Source organism: Micromys minutus, assembly GCF_963924665.1.
Source record: "Micromys minutus genome assembly, chromosome: 3".
NCBI lineage: Eukaryota > Metazoa > Chordata > Mammalia > Rodentia > Muridae > Micromys > Micromys minutus.
This window is the reverse complement of record NC_137972.1, coordinates 34,825,477-34,838,050: the sequence shown is the minus strand read 5'-3', so window position 1 is coordinate 34,838,050 and position 12,574 is coordinate 34,825,477. Positions and strand designations below refer to the sequence as shown.

At 34.9% G+C, this 12,574-nt stretch overlaps 1 protein-coding gene across 2 annotated transcripts in view; it reads left to right on the top strand.

Moving 5' to 3' along the window:
* GRM7 (glutamate metabotropic receptor 7) overlaps positions 1-12,574 on the top strand; it is a gene marked incomplete at both ends in the record, with an annotated part of 887,413 nt that overhangs the window by 581,900 nt on the left and 292,939 nt on the right. For both annotated transcript variants that reach the window (XM_080914160.1, XM_080914159.1), the window contains one exon: positions 4,392-4,532. In XM_080914160.1, coding sequence (XP_080770286.1) covers positions 4,392-4,532 — 141 coding nt within the window. The remainder of the gene's footprint in view (positions 1-4,391; positions 4,533-12,574) is intronic.

Sequence of the window (12,574 nt, the reverse complement as noted above, 5' to 3'; positions counted from 1 at the left end):
TGTAAAAGAATTAAGTTCTGACAAAAATATTCCTATAATGTTATGCCAAATGCCTTTTAAAAACTGTATATGTATCCCTCTTTTTTTAAGTAAAGTGGTAAGAAGAAAAAGAAAGGAAATTGAAATGAACCCTCCTGAAGTACTGGTATTTGCCAGAATAAATGGATATGTATCATGAGAATTTAGATGCAATCCTTTATGTTTGTTTGCTTTTGTTATTATTTCAACTCTGAGTTTATACTCCATCTTGTATTGAGTTTTATCTGAAAATATATACGTGGATGACTTTTCTTGACTATATCTTGCTGCTTTTATAAGTTCCATTGACTTAATTAAATATGCTATTTAAGACATTCAACTTGGTCTCTTTCATTTCAGTGAAGTTTAGACTACTCTCAGTACTGACCATGAATGAATTGAAAGAAGAGATATGCAACTTTCATTGGTAGAATGCTCCATATCTGTTTTATAAGATGCCAGAGTGGTGTTCTGATTTTCCTGAGGATCTGAGTTTCATTGTCAAACTCATATGGAATCTTATGACGTGTATAATCTAGTGCCTAAAAATCTGAAATCTTACTCTGGCCTCATGCATACAGTATACAAATATACATGCAGGCAACACAGCATACACATACAATAAAATAATAAAATCTTTAAAAATAATAATTATTATACAGTCTTGTACCTCCAATTGAGACATTAGCACCAAGTCTGATATCACAATGACCGTGTAGCCCTCCTCCATTATCTATGCTTTTTTCCCTTTTAATTCAAGAAGTCATGTATATATGGGAATTCTCTTTCTACAACATCACTTTCATTCCTCTCTTCTCCACTCATATATTCCTGTGCAATAGGTCAGTCTCGCCCTTACCAGTGAGCCACAGTCCAACTCCTTTTTTGTATTTTTTTCTCCTGTTTATTGGAGGATCCATGCACTGCTCCCAAGATCACGCATACTGTGATGAAAAGCACATTCTTTAACCAATAGCACTTTAACCTTTTCTTGAGCAGGATGCAGTATTGGAAGCATTGAAAAGAGCCCTTGCCCTTGAGCTGTAAGTTCAAAAGGGACGGTGCTGCTTTCTACTGGGGCTTATGAGGCTAGTCCTCTGATCTGCAACACATACCTTGGAGTTGAGAACATAGAATGCTTGACTGCTGCATATCTCTGATGGTTTAGATGCCAGGTAAAGCCTCTTTCTGTCCAGTGAACTTCTAATGACATCCTAATAGCACTTTATATGTCACCCTTTGGGGAGATCTTCCTTCCTCTTTCAGATTGAAGGACCTTTCCTTGATCATGACTCCCAGGCCGAATCATGCATCTGTTGGCTACACTCCATAATATCAGGAGGTACATGAGGCCATCACCTCATTTCAAAGAGGAGAGAACGTAGCAAGAACAGTTTGTACTGCCTTCTGAAACCTTCCTCATCCACCCCTACTGTTTAGAATTAAAGTCCCAAATGATGGCAGTTGTGCTCAACATGAGACAGTGAGACACTGCTTCAGTCTAGCCCAGAAAGGAATTTAGGAAATTAAATTTATCAGTTCAACCAAAGGATCAAGTTCACACTAAAAGTTCTATATGTTTTACATAAAAGAATAGTAGATTTCCTTTAATAAATCTTTGATTCTGTTTCCTTTGAATCAAAACTGTGAGACTTGGTGACTTGGGTTATATTTCAACACTCTGGTAATGGTCTTAGTTGTACTGAGATATATGTTCAGATCATGTTTCTTCTGAAATTTAATAGATGTCTTACACATACACAAGAGACAAAGAGACAGGTAGAGAAAGAAGGGTTATTAGTTATTTGAATGTCTGAAACTTTCCCTGCCTTGCTGCCCCATCTGGGTCACTAAACCTCTTTATGATGAGCCCTGTTTCTAATGGTAAATAGTAAGAATCTTTAGGCTTCTGAAATTATGACGAACCATGGGTAAGGAGTTGAATTCTTCAGCAGAAGCAAGGCTTTGCCTTTTATTTGTGTTAGAAGCACCTTAGGTGCCAGTAAGGAGGCACAAATTATACTTATGTAAAAAGGATTCTAAGACTACTGTCAGGCACTGTAAAGGTCTGGCCATAACAAAGTTCTTTAAAGACATGAAGATCTCATGTGTGGTTAGTTTCCTACTTTCTGAATGTAAGCGAGTAGAGGGAACCAGCAAGAATCCATTTATCTTCTCCCACGATACTGGTAAAAGGTAACTATGGTTTTGGGTCCTGTAAGGAAGTCTTACTTGTACAAGCAAAAGCAAGGTAGCAAGAATGACCTACATGATGATACCATTTTATCTCTGCCCCTTGGGTTGTATGAGAAGACATGTTTTCTGAACCTGGGTTGCCCCAGCACAATCAGACCACAGAAGCATGTATCAAGTTGTTTTAGTTTCTCTTTCTATCATCAGAACACATAATGTGTTTTTTTATAGTTGAACTACCATTTTCCCCTGTAGTATGAATTGTTGTATAATGGGCATCTTCTAGGAAAAAAAAAGACACACTTTGTGAATAAGAGCAAACTCCATAATACTTTTCTAGATCCTTGGTGGGTATGAAAATCTGAAAATGAGAAAGAAACTAAAAATCCAACTACCTCTCCTGCAATAAGTCTGCTCTCCATTTTCCTGCTCAGCTGAAAAAAATATTATGACACTTAACGAAATATATATAACCCCACTTTATAGCATATGTAACAGGTATTGATGTTTGAAACCAGGTATCCTTCTTTCAAATTCTTCTGGATCTTCATTTCTGACTTTGGCGTATGGTTCTGAATTGTAGCAGCTGCCTAGAGTTAATGTGACAATTAAAGAGAAAATATATTTAAAATGCTTTCTGTTTTTGTCATTGCACCCACTGACACATCTTTTATGGCATACAGAAAAGCAGAATATTTTAAGTATGTGGTAATAGGTCCGTCTTTGCCTCTAATTCTTGGCCTTAAACATTCTAAGTTTTGAATTCTTTCCACTACCACTGATGGCACAGTGCAGACTGATGGACAGAAATGGTGCTGGTGCTATTTTCATTTCTACAAAAAGACAAAAGTCAGAGTAGCAGTGCTTAGTGTGGACTTCCCTGGGTTTCTGTGATGTAGTGACATTACTGGAACTGGCATTCCACCCTAGTCCCTGTGAATTTCTGAGTCTGAGTCTGATCTTTTATGGGTTTTGTTTGTTTGCTTGCTTTTTCTTTGTTTGCTTACACTTTGATTCTCTTGAGACCCCAAGGCTCCATTGCAATATTTGAAGTACCCAATCCAGAAACAGCAGCTAGGGAATTGTGTGGTACTTGGGCTCTAATGTCTCTGCTAATGTAGACTTTCTATGAACAACAGTAAAATGACATGCTTATGTACCTATGGCCTTTTCAACAATCAATTTATTTCCATTTTGACACGGAAACCAGTTCAATGATGGGACAAAACAAAACAAAACAACAAAAAAAAAAACCAAAACAAAACAAAACAAAAAAAAAAAGGCCTGAAATGTTATTCACTAACCAGTATCTGAAATAACCAAGTACAAAGACTAGAATATAATTGTTGACTTTAAGCATATTGTAATTCTTTCTAAGCATATGCTTTTTTTTTCTAACAAATGAAAATCATGATAATAATTACTGCATGCCAGGTCTACAGTGAGCACTGAAACACCTGGTACTCTGGGAAGATGACAAAACTAGAAAATTGTTAAGTTCCCCTGATATGACAAGAAAATACTTGACCAAAGCAAGCTAAATCAGAAAGGTTCATGGGAGCTTACAGTTGACTGCAGCCATTATGTATTAAAGCAGGTATTTTGGAAAGCGTCTGGTCACAGAGGCAGAGAATGAGTGCTAGTGCTCAGATTGCTTTATTCTTTTTATTTAGTGCAGAAAACCAGTCTAAGAAAGGGTCCTACCCACAGTTCAGGAGGGACTTCTACCTCAACTAATCTAATAAGACATTTCCCATTGGGATGCCCAGAGATTTGTTGCCTACATAAGTCAACACCCTTAGGATGACAGTATTAAGCTGGATTAGCTTACTAGACATGCAAAATTCTTTTTGTTTATATCACTCCTTGGGTCTTCAGTGAAATAGTGCTTATAGATCTTCCGTTCTTATTGAATTAGAGATTGATCTATAGTCTAGCCAAATGTGTGTTTATGTATTCATATGTACATATGTGTTTATATACATATATGTATGCATATATGCATGTAAAGTATGTGTGTATATACTTTATATATAATGTGTGCATTACTGTTTGTGTGTTTGTTTTAGGCCTAATAAACATTCTATCCTACAACCTATCATGGGTTATTTTTACTTCTTCTTCTTCATATGGAACAGTGATATCTATGATTTCTAACCTTCTCATTTAACTCTATTTAGGATTTGATGCTTACTTCACATCTCGGACACTTGAAAACAACAGGAGAAATGTATGGTTTGCCGAATACTGGGAAGAAAACTTCAATTGCAAGTTGACAATTAGTGGGTCCAAAAAAGAAGACACAGATCGCAAGTGCACAGGTAATTTCATTCCCATAGTCCTCCTCCTGTGGTTTTCTATGAACAGCATTGTAATTTTTACATAACTGAAAGAAGAAATCATGGTTAGAAACAAATTGGAAAAAAAAAATTGAATTTTACTAGTTTTTTTTTTCCAAAAAAAAAAAAAAAAAAAAAAAGAAAAGACAAGAGAAAAAAAAAAAAAAAAAAAAAACAGAATGAAAACTCTTGCAGGTCAAAAGAAATGGAAAGAAGTATGTATCATTTTAGCCCGTCCATTCTATTGTAACTGCCATTTCTACTGATTCTTGAGATCTCATTGTCAGTCTCACTGAATTGAGATTCAAGCATACCTGTTCATAAATATTGGCTTCCATTCTATTCAGAAGAATAACATCATTTTCACATAAACCAAATTTCATAAAAATTCATATCAGTAGCAATGGTAACAGTTATTATCCATAGTATTTCTATTTATGCTTATATTTACAATAATGAATATTCTTAATTATTTTCATAATGTATAAGTAAAGGAGCCATTTGCTGTTTACAATATGCTTAAAATGTTTTCTGCTTCTCACACAAGTCTCTTGTAGATTTCTTCCTAATGAAAAGTATACTTGTGATAAATAAAGGAGAAAGCAGATATTAGCTCATTTAGTCAGTTCCAGATATTTATTAAGTAATCTCCATTTTTAAGAACTATTCTAGGCACTGGTGGTCTTAGGGGTAATTAGGCAGTGAAGGACTCTGCTTTCATGAGCTTTAGAATATACATAGGTGTAGGAAGTAGGCCATTGACATTAGTCCATTGAATTTGTCTATAATATAGAATGTAAGATTTGAAGGTATATATATCTATATATATATCTATCAATATACCTATAATCTATCTATATAGATAGATCTAGATATATATACATATAGCTATAGCTATAGATATAGATATAGATACAGATACAGACACACACACACACACACATATATATATAGATATATAAAAAAACATATACAAGAGGAATTTTATTTGTGTTAAAACAATGAATGTTCTCCTAAGGCTTCGTTGAGAGAATAATGTTTGAATCAACATCTAGAAAATGGATTGGACAAGAGCCAATTGTTGAAGAAGAAAATGGGTGAAGAAGAGTCACTGATAAACATAACCATGGTACACATATGTTGAAGAGGATTAGTGTGACTCTGAGAATATAATGAACAACAATAACTATGTGAGCAAAAACATGGGAAATGATGTACATTCATCAGTTAGGAAAATATGGGGAATCTAGGGAGAATGAATAAGATAAAGCTATAACTGCCAAAAGAAGAAGAAATGTTACCTTGTGTTTGAATAAATTTGATCTTTATTTGTTTATTAATCTTGTATTTGATATTTGAGTAGTGAATAACTATGGAAGACTAAATAGCCTAATTCTTCTCTCCAGTAGCTTTCAACATTTGTGACAGTGACTTGAAGGTATCCCAACAACATAGAGTACTCAATATGATGAAGCATACTGAGGGCAAGAGCAGAGGAAAAGCTAAAGAAGTAAAGTTCTTACCATCCGTGTATGAGGATTAGAGTCTAATACCCATAACTCATACTTAATGTAAAGAAAAGCTATGTTGACAAGCAAGAAAGTCCCAGCACTAGAGAGGCAAAAATAGTCTAATTCCCAAGGTTTATAGACCAGCCATCCTAATCTCATTACCCAGGCTTATATGAGACACTGTATCAAAGTGTAATATGGACAGGTTCTAAGGGGGAATGAAACTCAAGATTGTCCTCTGGCCTTTACAAACACACACACACACACACACACATACACACACACACACACAAACACACACACACAAACACACACACTACATAAATATCTACACACCCAAACACACACACACAATGTTGATGTAACCTTAGATACTAGTTTATTTCATTTATCTCACTCACTTTATCTGTGCAATCTAGTTCTTAAATTTTAATCAGCTCAATGTTGTCAATTAAGCTCTTCATTGAGTAACTATTAATGAGGTAAGGTATATATGGCACATAGTACTTAAGATTACCATGAAGGACTTGAGAATATTTAAGAGCCTACTTTCTCTCAAAGAGTTTTGTGTAAAAGAGAAGATGTATGCTCGAGAGAAAGAAATAAAAGTACTGCTATAAAATCAATAGAATATTGGAATCATCGTGGTTTAACTAGAATGTCAGAGTAACCACATGTTCTGTTCAGACCTCACTATATAACAGCACAATGTTCTCAGACACATGGTCTTTCTATTGTTGAAGAGTAAAGGAAGAAAATTGATTTAATGTTGACTAGACCTAGGTGACACAAAGCTTTCAAGTGGAAACTGAAAAAATTAGTTTGACATCTGGATAATTTGTCTGTAAGACAGGGAACACTGAAGTGTACCACAGTATGCAGATGATGGATGACAGTTTTCAGACTGTTTCTGACATCTGATGTTCCATAAGAATGGCTAGAGTTGGAATGGATTGTCAGATAGAACTTAGGCTCATTTCTATCTAAGGCCAAGACTTTTCTTTTTGCAAGCTCTAGCCCAAAATGAAGTTTATAAAAGATCATGTTTGCCCAAATTAATATCAGGGATGGAAAATATATTTTGTGTCTTTCTGTCCTACTCATTCTATGGTTGCAGTTTCTAAATTACTGTTGACTAAAAGCTATACTCTTTTTTATTGGATATTTCTGTATTTACAATTCAAATGCTATCCTCTTACCTTCCTCCACTTCCATCCTGTCTCCTTCTCACCCTTGCTTCCAAGAATGTACTTCATCTTCCAACCACCTTCTCCCACCTCAGCACCTTGCCATTCCCCTACACTGAGAAAATGTGCCTTCTCTGGACCAAAGGGTTCTTCTCCCATTGATGTCAGACAATGCTGCCCTCTGCTACAAATGTAACTGGAGCCATTGGTCCCTCTCCATAAGTATTCATTGCTTGGGGTTTTGGTTCCTGGGAGCTCTGGAGGATTTGTCAAAATACTTTTGTTGTCTCTTCATGTGTTCTTCTTTATTAGGCAATGGTTTCACTAGGGAACGGTTCAATTATATAATATTTAGAAAATTATGTTTGCTCGAATGGCTTAATTAATAGGTAGTATACAATGACCATCTGTGTACCTTAGAGACTCAGACCTGATGGCTGCTCAGCCATTGTAGCAAAGTTAGTCGGAAGTCCCAGTTAAAGTATGTAGAAGGCCTGAAAAAGTCCTGATGAGATGCTGTTCTTCAGCTCATGTGGAAGATCAAACACACATTGGAATCTGATATACATTAGTGATGGCAGTAGCAATAGCAACAATCATCATCATCATCATCATCATCATCATCATCATCAGCAGCAGCAGCAGCAGCAGCAGCAGTAGCAGCAACAACAACAACAACAGGATAGAAGTATTCCCGCAGAAAGAAACAAAGGCAGAAATCACTGATTTTTTCTTTAAACTCGTTGTTTCTGGACAACTCCTTGAAAGGTTCCAAATATTAATGGTAGATCTTCCTTATTAGAAATTTTATAGAAATCACCCTCACAGACATTTCCAGAAGTATGTCTTTTAGTTAATTCCATGATCAGCCTTTTAAGTTACAAGCAAGGATAATCAACACAACTTTATTTAAAGAATCCCAGTTAGTAAGACATGGTCTATTGAGTGTTAGCAAGTAAATTACTATTACTGTTATTCTGTATGCCTGTAGATATTATTAGACAAGTAATGAGGATACCATAGTATTTTATTTTTCCATTCCCTTTTCTTTTCCAAGCCTAGCTGGAGTCTCTTGTGTTGCTTCAGCAGTATGTGGCAAACACTCTAACATATCTTGACATTTAGAATGGAAGTAGAAAAGAGTGGGAAAAGTAAGGCTGATTGGCAGTTTAGAGAGAAAAGGTAATGATGGCAAGAAATAAGTGGCAAATCCTTAAAGCTACAATAATTAAGTTTAATTGAGGACATGGACATGAGAAAGAAGCATTGGTGGCTGTTAGTAAAGCTGCTTTTTGACTACATTTTTGATAAATTAAAAGAATGAATGTGTCAGAAGAGCTACATTTAATGGAATTACCAATTTGTAATTTCTAGTCTATTCATAATTAATACATTTATAATTAATATATTTTCTTATATTTACAATAAATATTTCATTTATAATTAATATATTTATAATTAGTATAACCATAATTCATAATTTATAATCAATTTCTAATAGAAAAACTGGAATTATCAATTGGACATTCTGAACTGACAGCATCTATAAGGTGTTTTGGAATGAGGACTGCAAAGAAAGTGTCCTACATTTCTTCCTGTGTTTGAGGTTGAGGAAAAATTAAGTCTTCAAAAAATTATGAAAGTGAATATGCTTAGAATACTATTTTTATCATACACTGACTGGCTTATTAAACCATTAGAAATTATTAGCCTACATTAGATCTAGGCAAACAAAGATGGCATCTGTCTTCTCCCAAACTTTGGTCATGAACAATGAAATCACATGATGGAATCTGATGGTGTTTAGAGTGCTGTAAGGAGAGATTTAGATTCTCTATTAGTAAGAAAGAGGACAATGAAAGGAAAAATAATGTTTGGAGAAGTGAAAATATTTGCTTCTGTAGAATTTTGGTGGATTCTATTTTGACGTTCTTATAGCAAATATCCTGAGAAGCCATCTAACCACTTATTCTGTAAGTTACCCACATTCATTTGGTATGTCTGTAAGGCCAGGGTTACTTCTTAATTGTTCCATATTTTAAATATCCCAATGTCCCTGTGCACCCAATTCTGATATTTCTTACTCCAAAAGGTATCTGATTTTTTCTCTACCATCATTTGAAGTTGTTTTCTCTGCAAGGTAGCACGGGGTGGTTCGTTCTGGATGATATCCTGGAAGAGAATATATGTTAGACGATCCAGATTTTATAGATGACAGAATCCCTAAATGATAGGTATTAATATAATTTATGATATTTCATAGTAGGGATACAACATCCCATGAAGACAGTGTTAGAGCTACACACTGCAAAATAGAACCTAGTACATATTTCGATAAAGAACACATGTCCTTCAGAGGTAGAAAGAGCATATAGATTGTGTTTAATAGTTGTATGTATGACTCCTGACTCTAAGCCCACCAACTGAGTATAGTCTTCTGTGATACTTGGCATATTACTGCTAACATGGAGATATGTTCCATGTATTATCATGCTAAGGATGATGATTCTGTGATGATAAGAAGAAAAGAAAAACAAAATTAATTCTCAGAAAACAAATAATCTCTAATCAATACAATATTTGTACCCATAAAGTTTTTACTTTTAGAATCACTGCAGTCAGAGTCTGCTATCAAGTCCTATCAATGGGTTTCCCTATGAAATCTTGGACAATATTGCTTAACATTTTCAAAGTTGTTTTTCATGTTTGAATAAAGAAGGGGAAAAAAGGCTTCTGAAGCTGCTGTGGGGATCACATTACACAATTCAAGTGTAAAATCTGAAGTGACATTAGCACATGGTCCCAATTCAGCATCGCTAACACTTAGTCACCAATCTGGCTGAATGCAATTGCCTGTGAGGAATTCATGATTATCCTATTGTTTATGTAAATCCTGAGGAAATAAGTGTTTTTTTTTTTTTTTTTTTTTTTTTTTTTTTTTTTTTTTTTTTTTTGTATTTATAAAAGCACAACAGGAAAATAAAACCAGAAATTTAAAGTTTAGTAAAGGTGGAGATGGAAGCATCTTCTGGTGCAAATTTAATACATCTGTCCTGAGGTGCTAAAATCTTCACAGACAAGCATGAGGCCATGTTAAACTCTGAGTGAATAACTCATTGTCAAAGAAAGTAGAGCACTATGAGAGAAGTGTATCCTGACATTGTCTGGCACTGAACTAGCCCGACTCCTCAGTTCCCATAGTTTCCTCATTTTCAAAGAGAAATAGTATATGTTCAAGATCTCAAATGTATCTATTCCATTTAGTACATGTTTCAAGGAATATGAGTGTGTTTGCCTACGCCAGCCATAAAGAAATATCTGTCTCCTATGTCTTGCTGCTCACACAGAACATTTGTCTAACTAACATTACTGTTCTGCCAGGTACCACTTTGTAGACACTGATTCATCACAGTTACCTCTTCAAGGAAAGGAACAAACTCAGCATTTAGGAATCCATCATCTTGTGAAGGGACAATTTGGCTGTTAGAGATCTGTTTTCCTTTGGATATGACAAAGGAAAAATAAATGAATAGAACCATTTTTTCCCACACTAACTCATTGTGTCTCTTGCTTGTTTTCTTTCTTGTATTATTTTCTCTCCTATATTATATACTGACTGCTTTCTCCCTTCCCCCCTTATCCTCTCAGTCTCTCCATCTAACCTAACCTCTCCCCCAGTTCTACTTCTCTGTTTCCCTTCAGAAAAAATAGCAGGTCTTTAAAATATATTAAATAAGCACAGTAAAACGAGTTATAATAAGACTAGCTACACAATAAAAAAGTCAGTTTGACTTGTGTTCTAATATTCTGAATCAGTATCACACATGCAAATATATAAAAATCTGAAGAGCAGACACTGTTAAATGTGTACTTGTGCGTATTTTGTTAGTTTTTGACAGTCTTTTAACTGTGGCATTCTGCTTGGCTTGGTATTTTCACGGTAATGCAGAATGTAGGAAGTCTGCTTCAGGCACCTGAGTTCTTGAATCAAAGATGTGAGGCCTCACATGTGGACTTTAATGTCCTTAGTGTGTAATCAGAATTCTTAAGTTTTTCCATCTCAGAAAATGGCTTAAGTAAAGTCTCTTTTAAAAATGGCTTTCTTAAAAATATTAATGTATTTACTTCATATCCCAATCATAGCACCCTCTCTCTCCTCCCACTTCCTTCCTCTCACCTCTGCTCCCCACCAACCTTTTATTCTCCCTTTCTCCTCAGAGAAAGAGAAGCTCCCATTGGTATCAGTATGCCTGGGCATATCAAGTTGCTGTAGGACTAGATTCATCTCCTATTATAGATACATGAAGCAGCCTGGTTAAGGAAAGGGGACCAGAGGCATGTAATAGAGTCAGATACAGCTTCTGCTCCTGTTAGGAGTCCCACATGAATTGCACAACAGTGATGTATGTGTTGAAGGCATATGTCAGTTCCCTGTATGTTCTCTGTTTGGTGGTTTTATGGGCTTTCAGTGAAAAAAAAAAAAAAAAAAAAAACAAGTTGAAGAAAAACCTTGTAAACCATATCCTCCATTAAGGTCTCCAGATATTCCCTGTAGACTTTATTCACAAGACTATGCAGATAAAGAAATTACATTTAAGAAAGTGAAGTGCTCTGAAGACACACATGCAGAAATGATTTGTGGCTGTAATAATGAATTTTCTCCATCATTTTCTGTTTCCTTTCTGAGTTAATTTTGTTATATAGATGTTGCATGGTGGCACTTAATTTATGTAACATAATTTAAAAATTCCACACCACAACGTACTTAGGTGAACAGCACATAGCTCTTTAATACTTCAAGAAAACTATTTTAAATTGTTTTGATCAGAAGCAATAGGAACACAATTTACGTCCTTCTTGATTTCTTCAATAAAGACTTAATAATCTATGAGATAATCTTTATGATAAAATATTCTAAAATTTCCTGTTATGTGGCTTTTTGATATGTTGATCAAATGACTAATCTCTAACAGCTTTGTTGAGAGTCTGTTATTGTCCTTTTAATCGTCTCCCTTCCTACTTCCTACTTCTCTGAAAACTGGGGAGACATGTCAGCTTGCTTTGAATGTTTCATTTGTATCTTTATTTAATGGAAAATATTGAGAAATAAATTTATTTGGACCATAACATAAATATTAAGGCATATAACTTTCAACTTGATGTATCATTTTGCAGAAATTGCCTGGATGATTTTGCTTGTGTGGTTGTGATAAATGAGCGAGCAGTTATCTTAGGATTCTCTAAATTGAAATGAGATAAATATCACATGGGAAATCCTCACAGGTCTCAGAAAACCTCTAAATCCTTTGAAAATGTGAGGATATTG